The 21,929-nt window shown below is 33.3% G+C and overlaps 1 protein-coding gene across 7 annotated transcripts in view; it reads left to right on the top strand.

The window, feature by feature from the left end:
- LOC136855905 (uncharacterized) overlaps positions 1-21,929 on the top strand; it is a 174,632-nt gene that overhangs the window by 142,481 nt on the left and 10,222 nt on the right. For all 7 annotated transcript variants that reach the window (XM_067133350.1, XM_067133355.1, XM_067133353.1 and 4 more), the window contains 3 exons: positions 7,883-8,019; positions 9,109-9,214; positions 10,342-10,525. In XM_067133350.1, the coding sequence (XP_066989451.1) occupies positions 7,887-8,019; positions 9,109-9,214; positions 10,342-10,525 (423 nt within the window). In that variant the 5' untranslated portion in view covers positions 7,883-7,886. The remainder of the gene's footprint in view (positions 1-7,882; positions 8,020-9,108; positions 9,215-10,341; positions 10,526-21,929) is intronic.

Raw genomic sequence — 21,929 nt, forward strand, 5'->3', positions numbered from 1 at the left:
GTGTCCCGTATGTAGATGGTGCCACTATTAGTTTTTATACTCTTTGCTATCATATCAGGAGTGAGCGTAGATGTGTTTAAGAAGTAAGCTCGACAAATATCTAAGATGCATCCCGGACCATCCAAGATTGGAAGATGCAAAATATACCGGAAGATGCATTAGCAATTCTCTGGTAGACATCAAGAGGTGCCTCACACTGAGGGACCTCCTGGGGCAACCCGAACGAACTGTAGGGTCTGTAAGGTTATATACTCTTACTGTTGTTATTCCTTATGAATACTTATTTTATTGGTTGCTATAACTTTGCTTCAAAGTGTCTGTGGTGAAGTTTGTGGTATCGAATGCATTTACCTAATAATAATGATAATAATAATAATAATAATTATTATTTATTATTATTATTGTTGTTGTTGTTGTTGTTGTTGTTGGAGAAACAAATCCACAGTTATGTATGGGTACAAATATATTTAAAGATAATTCTCTTCAAAGAGCTTCCGGGAATCCGATTCCCCTGCGTTTGTACCCATACATAACTGGGGATTTGTTTCTCCATTTCAAGACTCATGCTACTGTGAGTATCTTTTATTATTATTATTATTATTATTATTATTATTATTATTATTATTATTATTATTATTATTATTATTATTATTATTATTATTATTATTATTATTATTATGACAGGAAGGTAAACCTAAGTGCCTTGATTATTTCACCCAAATGAGCAAGCCATTTGATTTATTTTAAAAGGCACAAGGTCAACAAATGTAAAAAAAAAAAAAAATATGAATTTGACCCAAACTTAGTAATGTACTTGGAAAAAAAATGGTATTTCACTTCCCTATCAAATAATAGTTAGTGTCTCTAGTGGTTTATGGCGAATTCTGTCAGACTTGAACGAAGATTTAAAATTGTAGATGACAGTATGATGAAGTTTAATAAATAACATTAACAATTAGATGGATATCTAGCTGTAATAATGACTCATTATTGCTCTATCTCTTATCATCATCACTGTTACTATTATTGTCATTATTATTTTTATATCCTAGTAATTTTCGGCATAATGTTTCTTGAACACGAATGATCCTTCACATTGTAATCAATCTCATTTTGAATGTTTCATTTTTAGAATAAAGATGATGTAATTCTTTCAGACGAATTTCTGCCTGCAACTCAAAATTCTCAAGGCTTTCTTTTACGCTGAGCGAATCTAATTGAATGACGTCGCAAAAATCTCTGGCATGGATTTTATTTGTTACTTGACAGAATTTCGTTTGTTACTTGCTAGAATCTCATTTGTTACTTGCCAGAATTTAATCTGTTAAATGCCAGATTTCATTTGTTGCTTGCAAGAAATTCTTTTGTTACTTGCCAGAATTTCGTTGTTACTTGCTAGAATTTCTTTTGCTACGTGCCAGAATTTCGTTTGTTACCTGCCAGGATTTAAAGTGTTACTTGCCAGATTTTCGTTTGCTACTTGCCAGGACTTAAATTGTTACTTGCCAGAATTAGAATTTCACTTGTTAATTGCCAGGATTTAAATTGTTGCCTGTCAGAATTTCATTTGTTATTTGTCATAATTTCATTTGCTACTTCCCAGAATTTCATTTGCTGATTTCCAGAATTTCATCAGTTACTTGCCAGAATTTCATTTGCTACTTGCCAGAATTTCATTTGCTACTTGCCAGAATTTTATTTGTTACTTGCCAGAATTTCATTTGCTCCTTTCCAGAATTTCATTCGTTACTTGCCAGAATTTTATTTGCTACTTTCCAGAATTTCATTTGCTGATTTCCAGAATTTCATTAGTTACTTGCCAGAATTTCATTTGCTACTTGCCAGAATTTTATTTTTGCTGATTTCAGAATTTCATTTGTCCTTTCCAGAATTTCATTTGTTACTTGCCAGAATTTTATTTGCTACTTTCCAGAATTTCATTTGCTGATTTCCAGAATTTCATTTGCTACTTTACAGAATTTCATTTGCTGATTTCCAGAATTTCATTTGCTACTTTCCAGAATTTCATTTGCTACTTTCCAGAATTTCATTTGCTGATTTCCAGAGTTTCATTTGCTACTTTCCAGAATTTCATTTGCTGATTTCCAGAATTTCATTTGCTACTTTCCAGAATTTCATTTGCTACTTTCCAGAATTTCATTTGCTACTTTCCAGAATTTCATTTGCTGATTTCCAGAATTTCATTTGCTACTTTACAGAATTTCATTTGTTACTTGCCAGAATTTCATTAGTCACTTGCCTGATCTTCCTCGTTGCGCTCCTGCCAAAATCCGGTCCGGTTCCTTTCGGGCTGAAAGAAAAGAAGCGGAACGAAAAGACAAATGAGATTATTCGCTGGAAAAGAAACAAGAGGAGGCACCGTATCTGGAATTACTGCCGTGGCAGACTTCCAGATTCTCTCTCTCTCTCTCTCTCTCTCTCTCTCTCTCTATAGTGGACGAATATTTCTAAAAAGAAATTCTCTCTCTCTCTCTCTCTCTCTCTCTCTCTCTCTCTCTCTCTCTCTCTCTCTCTCTCTCTCTATAGTGGACGAATATTTCTAAAAAGAAATTCTCTCTCTCTCTCTCTCTCTCTCTCTCTCTCTCTCTCTCTCTCTCTCTCTCTCTCTCTCTCTCCACTTTGATTTACTTCCCCTCTGATATGGCGCCAAATTGGATTAAATCTTTTGACGCAAAGTGGGAACAGTAGATAGATGTTTGTTCATTTTTAGCAGTATATAAATTTATTAATGCAGTCATGAACTTCACACGGTTATTAAACCATATTAGGTTATTTTTGTGGAGTTTCAACACGGCAAAACATGCCTCATTATCTCAGGACACGGAATGCAAAAAGGGAAGGAAATCATGTCCGAGTATTAAATAATTTCGCTGGTCAAGATATAAAAGTAATAATATATTTTGTTCACCGTCGTTGCGTCTCTTGCGTGCAAATGCCTAATGTCGTCTATTTGTAAACGTAATCCTTGGTGTAATGCAACTAAATTAACGTATAAGATATACATGTATATGTATATATATATATATATATATATATATATATATATATATATATATATATATATATATATATATATATATATATATATATATATATATATATATATATTAAATAAATAATGTTTATGGATGTCGTGAGAAAATAAGCCATAAAATATTTTGTTTGTTTTTGTGTTTTTTGTAAACTAATTACATCTAAGTTTTCTAGAAAGTTTGAATTAATTGTGGGTTTGGTTATTAAAAAAAAAACCGCACCTTTTGTGTCCAAGATTCTCGCGTGCATATGTTCCTAAAACCTGTATTATACTTGTTCCAGGAACGAGTTAATAATGATTATAACTGTGGCCTTTGTCCTCGACATAATGTAAAAGAAGATATTAAAAGAAGATAATTATTCGCTGCCACAATAGCGGAGAGGGACAATCAACATACGATGTGTTTGAGTGTTGGAAAAATACAAAGGAAGTTCCTTGAAACTTCCTGGTAACTGAAAGCGAAGTGAAGTTTATAAGCAAACGTCAATAATAAATATATAGTCTTCGCTGATCAGTAAAAAAAGAAGGAAGTTGTTTTGAACTCCTTCCAAATTGAAAGCGAAGTGAAGTTTAATATTCAAACGGCAATAATCAATAATATGTATGCGTTGTCTTCGGTGAGAAGTAGAAAAAAGAAAAAAATTGCGCCGAAGTTTTTTCGGCGCAATCAAGTTTTCTGTATAGCGTATAATCAAGGCCACCGAAAATAGATTATTTTTTCCGGTGGTCTCGGTATAATGCTGTATGAGCCGCAGCCCATGAAACTTTAACAACGGCCCGGTGGTGGCCTGTCCTATATCGTTGCCAGATGCACGATCATGGCTAACTTTCTCCTCAAATAAAATCAAATATACTGAGGCTAGAGGGCTGCAATTTGGTATGTTTAATGATTGGAGGGTGGATGATCAACATACCAATTTGCAGCCCTCTAGCCTCAGTAGTTTTTAAGATCTGAGGACGGACAGGTAAAGTGCGGACGGACAGACAAAGCCGGCACAACAGTTTTCTTTTACAGAAAAGTAAAAGAAGAAAGTTGTCTTAAACTTCCTCCAAATTGAAAGGTAAGTGAAGTTTGATAAGCAAACGTCAATAAGAAGTTTGCATTTATGCATTGGCTTCACTCACATAAAAAAAAAACTGGGAAATGATAACTAATTTTGCCCGTGTAATTTCTTAATTGCCTGAAATATCGACTTTCTCGGCTCAATTTGAAGTGGAGGTTTATAGTTTCGTTTTTTTTTTTTGTGTCACGGTTCCTTTCAGTCGTGAAATTGAGTTCATGAGCTATGCTCGTCTGCCGTATGTTTAGCTGCGCACGAAGGAATAAATTTTCATAATTAAGTATTGATTGCTTGAAGTTAAAATACTGTGTTTTGAACAGGGGCTGGTTTATTTAGAAATTTTAGGGGTATATATATATATATATATATATATATATATATATATATATATATATATATATATATATATATATGTACATATGTGTGTGTGTGTGTGTCAGACCAGTCACAGAGAAAATAAGAAAAGAAAACTTAAAGAGTGTAGGTTGGGGAAGACAAATGAAAGAATAAAGGTGTGGCTGAATTATGGAAAACGCGATTGCATGCAATATGCACCGATTTAGTCTATAAATGGATGAGAAACATCATTGCAACTGAAGATTGTCGCTTGCAATATTTTCCCAAAGGATACCACGAGGACGAAGATGGCGCAGGAGTTTAAGGGAGGCATTGGCAAATTCCCACTTTTCCAGACCAATAAGAAAGCAAGAAAAGAAAATATTTAGAATTATGTTCAGAGTTTTTTGTACATTTTACTCAGGCAATTAATTCTTATGTTCAGAGTTTTATGTACGTTTTTTTTCAGACAGTTAATTCTATTTTTTTATTCATATACAGCGTGGTGCACTGTAAGCATTATTAAAGGGTGTTTGTAGAGTCCCTTTGGCCATAGGTATCATAAAATCCACGTGCGAACTTGCAAAAGTAGATTCAAAGTCCCGGTTTGTACTCGCCTTCTTACGTGGATTTTATGATATTCTCGAGCACGTGTTCATTCTTGCTACTTTGGATACACATATATGTATGTATATGTGTGTGTGTAGGTGTAAGAGAGAGATTAGAAGAAAGGGAAGAATATAAATAAACATGCGCGCTCACACAAACATTAATATTTTCCCAGAAGACTGAAACACCCCGCTATTTTCCCCAAGATCTGAAATCTCGAGTCGCCCAGGACCCACCACCTACTCTGTTTCCCCGGGCGCGTTGTTTATAAGCAAATGAACGTCTTGGGTGCGTTGCCTTTAAGCAAATGAAGACCTCTTTATGCAAATCACTCCCCCCCTTGATTCTGGCTGGGAATGGCACCGTCGTTGTCTCGTGCTCCGAAGAAGGCACTGCGGAATCCCCTCGAAACCCAATTTCACTGTGCTTGTGTCACTCTTCATCAAAATTTGGGGGGCGCCGAAAGCCTTGTGTGTGTGTGTGTAGCTTCGCTTTGATTGCAATGAGGGGTGAGAGAATCGCGCTGCGGGGAAAATCCCTTTATTTACTTTCCTCCGGTTTGATTGGAAGAGGATCAGGGCGCTTAAACAGACTTAATGAATTTGAAAAACAAAAGAAAAGAGGGATTGTTATTTTGGGGGTTTGGAGGCGTCGCGCGTGATGTAAACACCTGTTTTTGTTTGTGTGCTTACACATTCTTTTTATCAGATACATAGATCTGATAGATACATACATATATATACATTCATTCTAGATAAATAAGAGATGTTTTGATGATCATGTCGGAGGTATTTTTGTTAAGAGGTTTTGTCAAAATTTATATATTATATAGGTTAATATATATATAATATTATATATATATATATATATATATATATATATATATATATATATATATATATATATATATATATATATATATATATATATATATATATTAGTTTCTTGTTAGTACCTGATGTAAAGATGCAACAGAAACTTGAGACATTAACTGTCGCATAAAAAGAAAAATAGACCTTTCCATACTTCTTTCAAAGCAGCATCGTACTGTCGATTAGAGACAATAAATAGTGTGATTCTAAGTTACAGCAGGAGCTGGACTCCTCAGCAGCATATAATCTATTTTTATTGGTAGTTTTAAGTAACTGTGAAGTGTCTTAAGAGCTCTTATGGATTTTTACATCATGATTTTTATATTTGTTACCGTGTTATGGCTTTTATGAAGTGTGTGTGTGTGTGTGTGTGTGTGTGTGTGTGTGTAGAGCTGTTAAGAAAAAGATTTTTGTGACATTTTTTCCATTTCGATGACCTTTGCTGTTGTGACGCCGGATAACTTACTATTAAAATAGTTTACCACTCAACATTTTATTTAACAAGTGACCAATGTAGTTAGAAATGACTAATTTAAACACATTATTATTATTATTATTATTATTATTATTATTATTATTATTATTATTATTATTATTATTATTATTATTATTATTATTCAGAAGATTCTGCGTTACATCTCTCGACATACAGGCCGCGGAGGAATTCCGATTTTGACTCTCTCTCTCTCTCTCTCTCTCTCTCTCTCTCTCTCTCTCTCTCTCTCTCTCTCTCTCTCTCTCTCTCTCTCATATGAAATAGTCAGCTTCCACAGGACCGACTCCTAGTACGTGATACTTTTTTTTCCTGAGAATACGCTGACTTCTAAGTATTGACAACAATAGTCCTCATTGAGCTATGTATGTCGCCTCTTTAGGATTTATTCCTCTGTATTCGGGTGACAGAATGGAGTTGGAGGATGCCAGGAGGAGAAAATATGAGATTGAAGGAAGAATAAGGAGAGGTTGCTTACTGTACAGCGTCTCTGAAAAAAATTTTTCTGCAATTTTAAGGAAAATCATAATTCATTTTAAAAATTTTATTTATCTTCGTTTGCTTGTATTTCTACTTTATTATTTTTATTATTTTTATTATTGTTCAGGGTTCATCTTCTGAGTGATAATAATAATGATAATTATTATATAAAATAATAATAATCATAATTATAATGTGCTCGCAAATTAGATTTGCTTGAACTGTAAGCCTCTGGAATGTTACACATATAAGAGTTAGGAGATGGATTTTTTATTTTCAGGCATGAAAAATGGCAGTTTTATATTGTATATATATATATATATATATATTATATATATATATATATATATATATATATATATATATATATAGTATATATGCTTATATAAATATATATGTAAATAAAATGTACATAAAATGTACATTATTGAGTTATTTGTTTTTATATATATATATATTATGTATATATATATATATATATATATATATATATATATATATATATATATATATATATATATATATATATATATATATATATATATATATATATATATATATATATATATATGTATATATAATTATATATATGTATATATATAAATATAAAATTTCCAATCATTTGTTAATTTGTGTGGAGTATCTGACGGCTCGCTATAGAGAAATAGGACTGCGGTTTGATAATGAAGTCAAGTTTTCGGTTTCCACGAAGATTTTCCATTCAAGTCGAAGAAATGGGACACTGAAAAAATTAACCTTTGGCCTAAATATCATGTTCATATTCTAGCTAGCAAAGGGGTTGCCAGTCTCACTTCCAGAATATCTTTTGTAACTGAAATATTTTCCTGTAACGACTAATGGTAATTGAATTGAAACTTCTTTGGTATTAATAAGAGGTAAGATAGATGTCATCTCTCCCCGCAACTGTCTTATTTTTCTGCTTCTCGCTACATCTGTTTTCTTTTTCTGTCTCCAGGCGAATGTTAGGACGCGTTGGAGCCAACAGTCGTGGAGTAACTTTGGAGGAAGGTGTAGAGCCGTGGACTGTGTACGAGGTCAAACTGACAGCGGACACCATGGACAACACCTCAGCCATCTTCTTCCAAATCAAAGGTATGTATGATATTCCAAATTTAGAAGTTATGGACTGAATCTTAAAGCCTCTAGCTTAGGTGATTGATATCCTAAAACCTTCTGATGTTATGGATGATATGGTAAAGACTTCAGTTGCAGTGGATTTGCCATCAATGATATACTGTAGCCTTGGCCCAATTTGGGTAGTACTGGGGTGCCTATAGCTGTGGATAGCCCAAGGATGGAATATGGTGGATGGCTAACACCTGTTATCAGTGACGAAGGAATGCTACAAATATTTTTGTTGTGATGTTTAGTATGGAACCCATAATTCACTGATGGACATCCCCTGTGGGAACCAATTTTAAAATCTAGGAAGAACAGAAAACAAACCATGGTTGGAAGCTTTAAGAATTCCAAGTCAGTGGCCCCTGTGGTGGGCTTGTTCCATATGAATAGGGTTCATCTTCTGAAAAATAACTGAATAATAATAATTATAAAGAAATCCTTCAAATTGAGAGCACGCTTTGACTGAACCTCAGGAAACAGTTAAAAATGTGAAGAATAGCTGGTGAATGTAAGAAGATTAACAAGAATGAAAAAGAATAATGTTGGTGGGTCACGAAAAGGAATATAATAATGTGACTGTGTGTCAAGCAAATTTTTAATGTTCGCAAAAATAATTTTGCGAATATCCATCCATATCTGTTACTTTGCTTTGCATTTTCCCTTTCACATTCAGAATTTTGTTAACATAGCCCGAAAGGTTGCTAATTTTGATCAATAATAATAATAATAATAATAATAATAATAATAATAATAATAATAATATGATAATAATAATAATAATAATAATAATAATAATAATAATAATAATAATAATAAATTATGGAAATCTGTTAACATACCCTGAAAGGTAGCTCATTTTGATCAATAATAATAATAATAATAATGGTGAAGAAATGCACAGTGGTATAAGTGTAAATATATATTAGAAAAAATATGTATATAAACAAGAGCTTTCGAGAACCTGCTTGATTCACCTTCTCAATAATAATAATAATAATAATAATAATAATAATAATAATAATAATAATAATAATAATAATAATAACATATCTTTTTCAGAGATAGTCACGGATACCCAGGCGCCTGTGGTCAGAGCTGAGGAGATCACCTTGGTCCTTCTAGTGCTAATGTTGTGGATAGTGGCGATAATCCTGTTTGTGCACAGGTGAGAACTTTGCATCTTTGCAGCTTAAGATAATTATTTTGTTGTTGCTGTGGTAGTCTATATATATATATATATATATATATATATATATATATATATATATATATATATATATATATATATATATATATAATTTCAGTTGAAAGGCAAGGACGCTACCAACTAGGTGACGTAATTCTGTCGCTTCTTGTCGTTTATTTTTATGTAATGTCATTGTCTGATGTAATTTTCCCCCTTCATATAATCATCAGTTGTGATTTGCTTGTATGATGTAATGCTTAATGGAATTACTTTACCTGACATGATTGCGTGGAAGAAATTGTTTACTCTCTTCACTCAATCCGCTGTATCTCTGATGTAATTTTCTCATTTAGTAATTCGCAGGTAACGTAATAATTGATGGAATTTCGATCTTGTCAGTTCCATGATGCTGTTTCCTTTGTTAGTGTAATTCTGTTGAATTCTGTCAGTTTTTCATCCAGTCTATTAATATATAATAATACCATATCATGATGTAATCCCTTGAGAGAATTACTCAACATAAATTATGCAGTTTACTTCTATCTTGTTAAGTAATTTAAAGTAATCCTCACATTACACTCATTTGTCTCGTTTAGTTCATTGCTGTAGTGTAATTCTCAATTACAGTACATTTGTGTGATGCAATCCCACGATATCATTACTTGATGTAATTTTCTCTCCTCTCTCCACTTAATTTTCTCTTGCAGTTTATTTCTTTAATGTAATTAGCAATTGCAGTGGATTTGTGTGATGCAATCTCTAGATATACAGTAATCCCTTGATGTAAGTTCCTTTCATGTGATATAATCCCTCGATGTAATTTCCTCTCATTTGATATAATTCCTCGATGTAATTTTCACTCATCTGATATAATCCCTTGATGTAATTTCCTCTCATTTGATGTAATTCCTTGATTTAATTTCCTGTCATTTGTTGTAATTCCTTGATGTAATTTCCTCTCATCAGAGAAAATCCTATGATGAAATTATCTTTAATTTGATGTCATTCCTTGATGTAATTTCCACTGATCTGATATAATCCCTTGATGTCATTTCCTCTCATTTGATGTAATTCCGTGATGTAATATCCTCTCATCTCGTCACCAGATGGGGGAAGATCAGGATGCTGGAGCCGTACCAACCCGAGTACAAACCTCTGAACCACTCGCCCGCGTGCCCTCACGGCCCTACCACGCCCACGCAGTCGTCACAGCCGAGACCGCCCAACCAACGCCCGCTGCTGCCCCGGAAGAGTTCCTCGTTGTGTTTCACGCCGTCGATGCTGAGATCGGTGAGTAGTGATGTAATTCAGTCATTGTGATCCTCGGTAACTGAAGATTTTATTGGGGGAAGGACTTTTTTATTTTTGGAAAGGACTTCTTTTTTTACTTGTTTTTGGGGAAAGGACTTTTTTGCAAGTAAAGGATTTGTTTTTTGGAAAGGACTTTTTTTTTTAAAGGACTTCCTTTTTTTGGAAGGGACATCTAAAGGACTTCCTTTTTTTGGAAAGGACATCTTTTTATGAAAGGGCTTCCTTATTTTGGTAAGGACTTCTTTTATTTATTTAATTTTTTTAAAAGGACCTCTTTTTTTATTTTGGAAAGGACTTCGTTTTTAGTTTTTTAGGAAAGGCCTTTTTTATTTTTTTGGAAAGGACTTCTTTATGATTTTTATGGAAAGGACTTCTTTTTTATTTATTTTTTTTGGAAAGGACTTCTTTTTAATTTTTTTTTTTTGGAAAGGACTCCGTCTCTATTTTTATTTTGGAAAGGACATACTTGCTGGTTTTCTTGGAAAGGCCGTTTTTTTTATTTATTTTTTTTTTGGAAAGGACGTCTTTTAAAATGTTTTTGGAAAGTACTTCTTTCTTTAAAAGGACTTCTTTTTTATTTTTTATTTTTTGGAAAGGACTTTTTATCTTTAGGAAAGGAATTCTTTTTTATTTTCTGGAAAGGACTTCTTTTTTATATTTTAGAAAGGACATTTTTCATTTTTTAGTAAAGGACTTCTTTCTTTAATTTCTGGGAAAGGACTTCTTTCAATTTTATCTTAGAAAGGACTTTTTTATTTTTTGAAAGGACTTCTTTTTAATTATATTTTGAAAAGGATTTTTTTTTATAGATATAATTATAGTGTTTAATTATTTTTCGTTCTCTTTACTCCTTTTAAATTATTTATTTATATATTTACTTATTTTTTAGTTTCCTGCATCAATTTATTACGGCATCAGTAACATGGATCATGCGACGCCAGTTTTAGTAGCCTCAATCAATCAATCAGTCAAAATTATTCTTTTTTTGCGATTGACTTGTAAAAATGCCATTAACGAGTTCAAGATGTTATTAATGAATCAAAACAGCTTGTGTTAATAATCAATAATACACATGAATAACTCTTATTAGTGAATTCCGTATATTATTATTATTAAAAAATACTCGTAGTTGCATGAGTCTTGAAATGGAGAAACTGCAACTCCTTTTATTCAATTTACTGTACCTCCGTTCATATTGCCTTTCTTCCATCTTACTGTCCATCCTATCCTAACGATTGTTTCATAGTGCAATAGCGAGGTTTTCCCCATGGTATACCCTTCAAACCTTTTTATTTTTAATTTCCCTTTCAGCGCTGAATGACCTCACAGGTCCCATCCCTTGGCCTTTGGTCAAAGTTTTATATATCAGTTCCATCACAAAAAAATCCAAAAGTTGTTTGAAATTACTGACAACTGACTTGTCAGTTCGATGAAATATTACATCTATTCTACATGACCTTTCTAAAAGCACTTTGACAACTTTCAAAGCTACATTCGAAGGTGAAAAATGAAATGATTAAAAGCGTCATCAGATGGACTTGTGAAATCTCTTAATGTAATCCAGGCCAGCTTCGGAGAGTGGCATATTGTATTTATGACCCCTGTCACGTGGAGACCAATAAATTCTTCCAGACTTTCTGGCCCTAATGTGATTTGCTGGTATTTACGAAAAAATTCTCGGCATACTAATGTGCTTCGCCATTTGAATAATACGATTTTCGATGCTAAACTAATAGAAGCTGCATGAATGATTACCGAGGCTTTCTGAAGAGAATATTGTGAAGTTATAAAGTGTTCCACGTGTGTTATTATTATTATTATTATTATTATTATTATTATTATTATTATTATTAGAAAATACTTATAGTAGCACGAGTCTCTAAATGGAAAATCAAATTCACAGCTATGTCTGGGTACAGATACATTAGAAATAAATCTCTACAGAGATTTCTGGAATCTGTTCGATTCCCCCTTTTAATTCCTTGAAAAGGGGTATCGAAGAGATTCCCTGAAAGCTCTGCAGAGATTTATTATATATATATATATATATATATATATATATATATATATATATATATATATATATATATATATATATATATATATATATATATATATATATATATATATTTGTTTCATATTATATATATATGCCCATACATAATTATTATTTGTTTTATTATTATTATTATTATTATTATTATTATTATTATTATTATTATTTTTATTCGGAAGTAGTTTTTATTTAATACAAAAAATAGTAGGCTGCAGTAGGAGAGACATTTATTCTTTATGTTTTCAACTCTTCGAATTTTTTGGAAGAAAGATGGAAATTTAGAGCGAATGAAAAAGTAATTGGAAACGTAACCCCCCAACCCCCCATTCGCTGCAGTGTCAGTTTATTTGACAGTGGCCAGCCTATTGTTCCTTGACCAACCTTGTATTAGGTGGCTGGCCCACTCGAAGTCTGCACTCTCTTTAACGTTCTAAAACGGCTTTTGGGCGATGATTCCTGGTGTCTTAAGGCAAGGTTCCCCGTAGGGGGGGTTAGTGCCGTCAGTGCACCTCATGCGGTGCACTGTAGGCATTGCTTTTAAGGTTCTTTGTAATGTCCCTTTGACCTCTAGGTGCAACCCCTTTCGTTCCTTGTACTTTAATCTCCGTTCATATTCTCTTTCTGCCATCTTACCTACCACAGTCTCCTAACAGTTGATTCAGAGTGCAACTGCGAGGTTTTCTTCCAGTTACACCTTTCAAGCTTTTTTACTCTCAATTTCCGTTTCAGCGCTGAATGAATTCATAGGTTCCAGCGCCTGTCATCTGGCGTAAATTCTATACTCTATTCTATTCCTAAGGCAAGCCTAATTTAAATCAACTCCCAACGCAGTCTTTGTCATTCCAGTCCAGACGACAGAGCCAGAGGAGCACACACACACACGTATATATGACTAAAGTTTATACGCACGTGCTCCCGTGTCTGCTTAAAGCAATTTGCTTGAAACCCTTTCCTTGATCCTCCGAATTTTCCGATGAAGTGAAAGCATAACCGTCAATGATAGAAAACACAGCTCACTTTTCTCCCTGGTCTTTGTACTTGTGCATTAAAAATGTGCATACATCAAAGTCCTTCCCCTATTCAGTGAGTGAGAGTGGAGGAACAGAACAGCGAATTTTTTTATTATTATTATTATTTGGTGTTGTGGGAGGGACCTCCTGAAACTCCTGGTGTCACTGTCATTGCTAGCTAAAGGGTATGGAGGCGTGGATTATTATAAAAAGTTAGTAGACCCTCTGTTAAACATGCGGTGTTGAAGGTGATAGCTGCATCACCGGCGTTCAGTATGTGTAGAGTTTTCTCTATTTTTCGAACGCAGTAAGACGCCGATGTTCGTCGTTCTTTGAGAGGAGACGAGGTTGCAAAATTGGAGTTTTATTAATTGAAATCCGGAGTTTGTCTTCCGTAGAGTTTTCCTCCCCGAGAACGTCTTCCGTAGTGCTTTTCGAAGCCACGTCTCACTTAAGCTCCGCTAAGCATGAGAGAGAGAGAGAGAGAGAGAGAGAGAGAGAGAGAGAGAGAGAGAGAGAGAGAGAGAGAGAGAGAGAGAGAGAGAATGTAGGCTAGGCTTTGTAGTGTATAGTGGTTTCGTTACAATACCCTGAACCATAGTCATATATAATGAGAGCAAATCATAATTTTCATTTCATCAAAGTCCTCGTTGATTTTGTCGTAGAAATATACTTTTGAAAGCAAATTTAAATAATAATATATATATATATATATATATATATATATATATATATATATATATATATATATATATATATATATATATATATATATATACATGCTTATTTGATTGTTTCTTCGGCATAAAGAATTTTTATGGTAAATTTAACTACAGTTGAAAAATAATCGTCAGCTGCTCATATTTTACTCAAGATATTTTAATTGTCTGTTTCATTTTGATAATGAAACAGAAATCGTCTAATGAATGAAATTAAAAAAGCGAGAAAAAGAGAGTCAAGAGCCGAGGTTTCGTCCTTCCATCAGAGAGGAATCCCAGGTGTCCCCTTTGCCAGGTAAGCAGGCTCTCATCATTTCTTTCTGGCTTCTTCTTCTTCTTCATCTTCAGCCAGAGGAGGATAATCTAATTCTTCCTTCTTTCCTCGGACACCAATTGTGCCGCTGCTGTCCCTTTGGAAGGGAATGATAATAACAATAACTGAGGCCTATGATCAGATCTGCACAAGAAGGAGTGAGGGTTCTTTGTGGATGGAAGCTTTCAGATGCGTTGCTGAAGAAATGTTGTTCTGCGTCTTTAGGCCTCCGATTTGGGAGACTTTGACTGGAGCCAATGGAGAGACAGCTATTAGTGAGTGAGTGAGTGAGTGGATAGATGGCATGAAAAAGACTCTATTCATTTGTTTAATATTAAATTGAAGGATGGTGCTATGACCCACTTAGTCGACAGACCGCCATGTTTATTGTTCCCTTCCAAAGGGGACAGAGGCCCAGTTGGTGTCTGAGGAAATGAAGGAAGAAGATGATTATCCTCCTTTGGCTGAAGACGAAAAGTTGAAGAAGAAGAAGAAGCCATAAAGAAATCAGAGCTCGCTTACCTGGTACAGGGGGCGCCTGGGATTCCTCTCTGATGGAAGGACGAAACCTTTGCTTTTGTCAGACTCTTTTTCTCGCTTTATAATTTCATTCATCAGACAATTTCTGCTTCATTATTAAAATTAGATAGAGAATTAAAACTTCTTGAGTAAAATATGAAAAATTGAAGATTATTATTCAACTTTAGCGAAATTTAACATAAAAATTCATTATACGGAAGAAACAATCAAAACAGCATGGCTAGTGATCGTAGCGTTCCAGAAGTTTCAAGGTCCATTTCAAGGTTTAGGAATTTGATCTTTGCGATGCTCAGCTCTGAAAAAGTGCGAGCACTAGTAACGTCGAATCTCGAACTTCTCCCTTCCCGTTGACCCTATCTGGTGCAAGTTTTCAGCAGACATTTGAAATACCCCGATGCAAACTGCAGAGACTCTACCGATGATGCATCATGCGTGGTAATTGTGTTACTAGTATTTATACTAATAAATTCGAAAGTTGCCCAAATGTCGTACCGCATGAACTTCCCCGAAAGAAACTGACGGCGCTGCCTGACTGAACTCTGAGGATCGCAGAGGAAATTCTCTAACGTTAGGCCTAAGCCAGATATTTGATTTTACTGGCCTTCTTTAGGCACGTTTGCATTTCAAAGCAGTAATAATTACTTGCTTATTGCAACCATTATTCATTGTATTTAGGAGTCGTTCCATTGCCCTAGATTTGAACACAAAATCTGGGTAGCCTTTTATGCCATACACACGTCATCTATACCCAAAGGATGACGGGACCGCCATGAGATTTCAAACTTTTGCTCCATGAGTTATTTGGCAAAACGCTGCTGAAATTATCAAGTCGCTCAGCTATGATAACGATATGTATGTTCAAGAAAAAAAATTGTCAGTATGCAAAGTATTCTGAAAATTAATCTGCAATACAATGAGCCAAAATCGCCTTCTGTCCAACGCTGCAGTGGCTGTTATTTTTCAGCCAACCCAGACAGCCTCATGCCTCGTAGACCGCAGAATTCCTTGACACTCTTTCGAATATTAGCTTGACTCATGTCATTGACATGTCACTTCAGAGCCAGATGTCTTCTTATCTTCTTACAATGAGACAAAACAATTATTGAAAGAACACCGTTCATTATTATTATTTTATTATTATTATTAAATAAAGTCACATTGATGTAAAAAGTATTCAGAGTTTTAGATATAAACTAGACATAAACGCCCTCTAAAATTATAATTAAGAAAGCACTAACCTTTCATACGCATTACAGCCAAACGCACGAGAAGAAAAAAAATCACTGTATCGTTAAAAAAGAGTAATGTTGGAACTCCATTTCAGTAGCAACTATGTCCATAAAGAACAGCTTTTATGTACAAGGTATTTCTCGAACCAACATTGATCTGTAAGGTAAACATACTCAGCTTGGAAAACATCAAGTTTAAATGAGTTGTTTAATAAATAAAACCTTTATATGTAAAGCAAATAAATAACAAATGATTAAGAACAAAAATGCGATAATGGGAATAAGAATGATGTAGAATGAGAAAATTAGGAGAGAGGTGAATCACGTTGGGGCAAGAAAGAGGAAAATGAGAGAGAGAGAGAGAGAGAGAGAGAGAGAGAGAGAGAGAGAGAGAGAGAGAGAGAGAGAGAGAGAGAGAGAATCATCTCCCTTGATTCACGTCAAGAATATTAGGCATTGGCATTTTCATTTATAATATTAATAATGTCTTTTACTGTCAGTTTCTGTATGTACAGACTCTGGCTTAGATTTGTGGTTTCTTATGTGGATTCCGTACACGATTGATTCAATTTCCGCGGCAATCACTAAGCTCCTCACAAAATTTCTGATAGATCGCCGAGGCAGAAAGCTATCGAGTTTTTTTCGTAACAAAATATTTCTCTCTCTCTCTCTCTCTCTCTCTCTCTCTCTCTCTCTCTCTCTCTCTCTCTCTCTCTCTCTCTGAGAGGGAGTGAGGTCGGAAAATAATAATTGGCTCTTCTTCAATGCCCCTTCCAGTATGTCTGATTTTATTTAAGAAAATTGTTAAACGTATCTCAGAGATAAGTATTCATCGCCGAACTATAAATATCACATTTAGAAAATACCCCAAAACGCTTAGTTATAGTTCAGAATAGATTTTAATCCACAGTTCCCATTTTGAAGATTTTGCCGTGCACTGTACAATTTCATTTTTGGTTCCTTTTTGACGTGGAGGCAGTGCCACAAAAATTACTTTATTTTTTGTTCTCTTTTTCAATAAAGTCAAGTTAAAAACCACGTTATATATTGATGTTCCTTGTGCTCAGTAAAGTTAAAAATTAATTTATATTTTGATGTACCCTGTTCTCATTGGAGTTAGTGTTCCTCCAAATGATGTAGGGATTTGTAAACAGGGTTAATACCAGTTCGAAATGGAACACTTATTACAGAATTAGCATTACATATATGCGAATAATTACCCTTTGAACTACTGCAACAAATCCTATGAAAAAAAAAGTTTTCGTAAGGTTCAAAAAACGTATTGGCTCGCTAAGCAAAAATAACGACCGTGATTTTAACAGGAAAAAATAAAATTCAATTTTCCTGGCTAACTTTTAAACCTTCACTGTATTATTATCATTATTATTATTATTATTATTATTATTATTATTATTATTATTATTATTATTATTATTATTATTATTATTATTATTATTATTATTATTGAAAAGGATGGCTGTATTATGCGAATTTATCTTATAAAGAATCTTTTCTATTTTCCTTATGATTCGCTTTTCAGGCCCAGCGATGTTGGTCACCAACTGGCCAATATTCATATTGGGAAAAGGACAGTGTGTGTAATGCGAGAAGTCTTGTATTGAAATATTCAATCAGAAATCCGTGGATTCCTTCGTGGTCTGACGCAGAAGAACCTGAATTCAGACCACGAAAGACTCCACGGATTTCTGATTGAATATTTCAGTAAAAGACTTCCCGCATTCCACGCGCTATCATTTCGCTGACCAACATCGCTGGGCCTGAAAAGGGAGTTACAAGGAAAATAGAAAAGTTCCTGTATAAGATGAATTCGCATAATATAGCCATCCTTTTCGATAAGACCTGTTTGAGAAAGGGTCTATTTCCTTCATATTATTATTATTATTATTCAGAATATGAAGCCTGTTTAGTTAGAACAAGCCCAAAGGAGCCATTGACTTGGAATTTAAACTTCCAAAAAATATGGTGTTCGTCAGGAAGAAGTAAGAGGAGGTAAAGAAAGGATCTCACTTATAAAAAAAATTAAAAAAATAAATTAAGTTAATAAATAGATAAAAAGTATTAAAATCCAAGAAGAATAGTATTAGGGTAGTAATGCATTGCAGCTTCGCTTGAACTTCTGTATTCAGTTAACCATGTTTTATAATATTTTTGCTGGTACTTACTGGTTTCTGTGCAAAATCCTTGTGAGAAATTTTGCAGCATTGCAGTCAGGCCTGGTTTATTTTGACCCAAAATGAAGTATATTCAAAGGAAAACGTGATTCGAACCCTTACAAACCATTTGACAGATGCAACTTACAGTTATTTGATTAGTATAGATTATTGTTGTCTGCAGTTAAGTTCATTATAACTTACCAACTATCTCTTCCTCTCTGACATTTTCTTCTCATTCTGTCACTAACTTACTCCTCTTTCGCCTCACGTATTTTCCCTCCTTTCCTTCGCAAGTTTTTTCCATTTCTTTTCATCTTCAGAATTCCTCACACTTCTTTGTATTACACACTTTCCTCCCTTCCACCTTTCATAGCAAATATTTGGATCTCCCGTAGGAGGTTAGTGCCGTCAGTGAACCTCATGCGGTGCACTGTAGGCATTGCTTAAGGTTCTTTGCAGCGTGCCTTCCTTAGGCCCCTAGCTGCAACTCCTTTCGTTCCTTTTACTGTACCTCCTTTCATATTCTCTTTCTTACATCTTACTTTCATAGTGCAACTGCTTTGAGGTTGCTTTGAGGTTTTCGTCCTGTTACACCTTTCAGACCTTTTCTTCTCAATTTCCGTTTCAGCGCTGAATGACCTCGTAGGTCCCAGTGCTTGGCCTTTGTCCTGAATTCTATATGTTCAAGTATCTGAATCACTCCCAACATTTTAATTGTTAGTCTTTCAGCCTCCGACACTCTTCCATGAACGTTCTATTCACAATAATACATATTCAGCCATGTTATATCTATCGTCTTCACCCAATTAATGTAAGTTATATCTTTAGGAAATGCTAAATCTAATTGTTTGAATAGATTTGTTTCGGCTGGACTTTAAAGATATGGATTTTGCAAACATTTTGAAGTCAGTTACTTTGTTTGAATAGATTTATCTGAGCTGTAACTGTAAAGCTACGTACTTTGCGACCATTTTGAAGTCAATTACTCTGTTTGAATAGATTTATTTCAGCTGTATTTCTAAAGCTACATATTTTGCAACCATTTCGAAGTCAGTTACTTTGAGTAGATTTATCTTAGCTCTACTTCTAAAGCTATAATCTCACCGAGGAGACTCATCTGCTGACCAGACTTCTACAGATGCTTCATTACAAGAAGCCATTGCTTCCCTGCAAAAGCAATCTCCTACAATTAGGAAGCGAGGAGTTTTACACGAGAGTTTAATAGAAAAGGCTCCGACGCTTAGAGACTGCCACAGACGCCTGTCTGCTCCTCAGGAACCCAGATAATGGAGATAATGGGTTTTGGGGGCACTGTTCAAGCCTGGAAGTCGTCTCGTGGGCATTGGTGGAACTCTTCATGCTAATTTATTTATTCATTTTTTTTTTATTTCAAACGGTAAAAAGTAAACAGATTTTGTTTTTACGAGATTGGGATCATGAGACTAAAGATTTGATGTTATGTTAACATATATATATATATATATATATATATATATATATATATATATATATATATATATATATATATATATATATATATATATGTGTGTGTGTGTGTGTGTATATATATATATGTGTGTGTGTGTGTGTGTGTGTGTGTGTGTGTGTGTGTGTGTGTGTGTGTATGTGTTTATATTATATGTATACATATTATATTTTATATATATATATATATATGTATATATATATATATATATATATATATATATATATATATATATATATATATATATATATATATATGTATATATATATATAATATATATATATATATATATATATATATATATATATATATCCTTACTAACATCAAATATTTGGAGCAAAGGAAACGCTTTCTTTCAAAAGTAAATCACTGGCCAGAGCGCCCTCATTATCTCATTACAAACGGAAAAGCTAAAAAAGACATTAAAAAAGACATTCAATTATCCCTCCCACACTCCAAAAATAAAAAACTGAGGAACCGTTTTTGCAGAGGATAAAAAAAAAACGAGACCCAGACTTAATGCAGTCGTATTTTTTCATCATTAGAATATTATGACGACCAAAGTTCCCCCCGTTAACAAAAGGATTTTCGCAGCTTTTGTGAAGAGGAAGAGGAAGAAGAGGACGATAGCTTTTAAGGAGTTTATTGACCGAGTGCCTCTTAAAATTCTGTAGAGGAGGAAGGCATTGAAAGAAAGCGGTTGGTGGTTTATGATGGTATTATTTAACGATGGTGGTGTTAAGTGCAGAACGCTAAGCATTGATTTTTCTGTTGCAAAAATGGTTGCTTGAATAATGATAATAATAATAATAATATAATAATAGTAGTAGTAGTAGTAATAATGATAATAAAATAATAATTATAATAATGGTAATTATAATAACCAGGGTATATCTTGAAAAATTTACTTTTGCGATAAACAAACGGTAATCTTTTGAATAATAATAATAATAATAATAATAATAATAATAATAATAATAATAATAATAATAATAATAATAATAGTAATTTGGGAATATCTTAAAAAATTTACCTGTCTGCGATAAAGAAGTGGTTATCTTTAGAATAATAATAATAATGATATTATTATTATTATTATTATTATTATTATTATTATTATTATTATTATTATTATTATTATTTATTATTATTATTATTATTATATAGCCAGGAATACCTTTAAAATTCACTTTTCTGCGACAAAAAATTTAATATTTGTCGAATAATAATAATAATAATAATAATAATAATAATAATAATAATAATAATAATAATAATAATAATAATAATAATAATGTCCAAACACCAGTGCTTCATCAATCATCATGAAATTCAAAAATAGAATGAAAAATCCCGACACCTCACGAACCGTCAATTTGTTATGCAAATTACCGAGGTGAAATCTGACATATATTTATACATATATTTTCACGCTCCTACAAAGAAAAGTTCGACAAACTGAAATGACATTTACTTCTTGCGGTTCAGAGTCAATAGACATTGAAGTTGATCAAAGAATCCATCAAGATTTTTAATATATTCCCTGCTTATTATTATTATTATTATTATTATTATTATTATTATTATTATTATTATTATTATTATTTTTATTATTTGTTGAATACAATGGCTGCATTTTGCGAGTTGATTTTGTACCGAGTTTTCTCAATTCTTCTAATAAATCGTCTTTCTGCACATCAGTATTAGCCAATGATTGTCCAATGTTCATATTTCGATGGATGAAACAGCGCATTTCTTACAGCAGAAATTCTTTATTTCAAAGCATTACAGTAGGTTACTGAAACTGCTGTAATGCTTATTAATATTTTATTATTATTATTAGTATTATTATTATT

This window comes from Macrobrachium rosenbergii, chromosome 33 (genome assembly GCF_040412425.1).
Source record: "Macrobrachium rosenbergii isolate ZJJX-2024 chromosome 33, ASM4041242v1, whole genome shotgun sequence".
In the NCBI taxonomy this organism is placed as follows: domain Eukaryota; kingdom Metazoa; phylum Arthropoda; class Malacostraca; order Decapoda; family Palaemonidae; genus Macrobrachium; species Macrobrachium rosenbergii.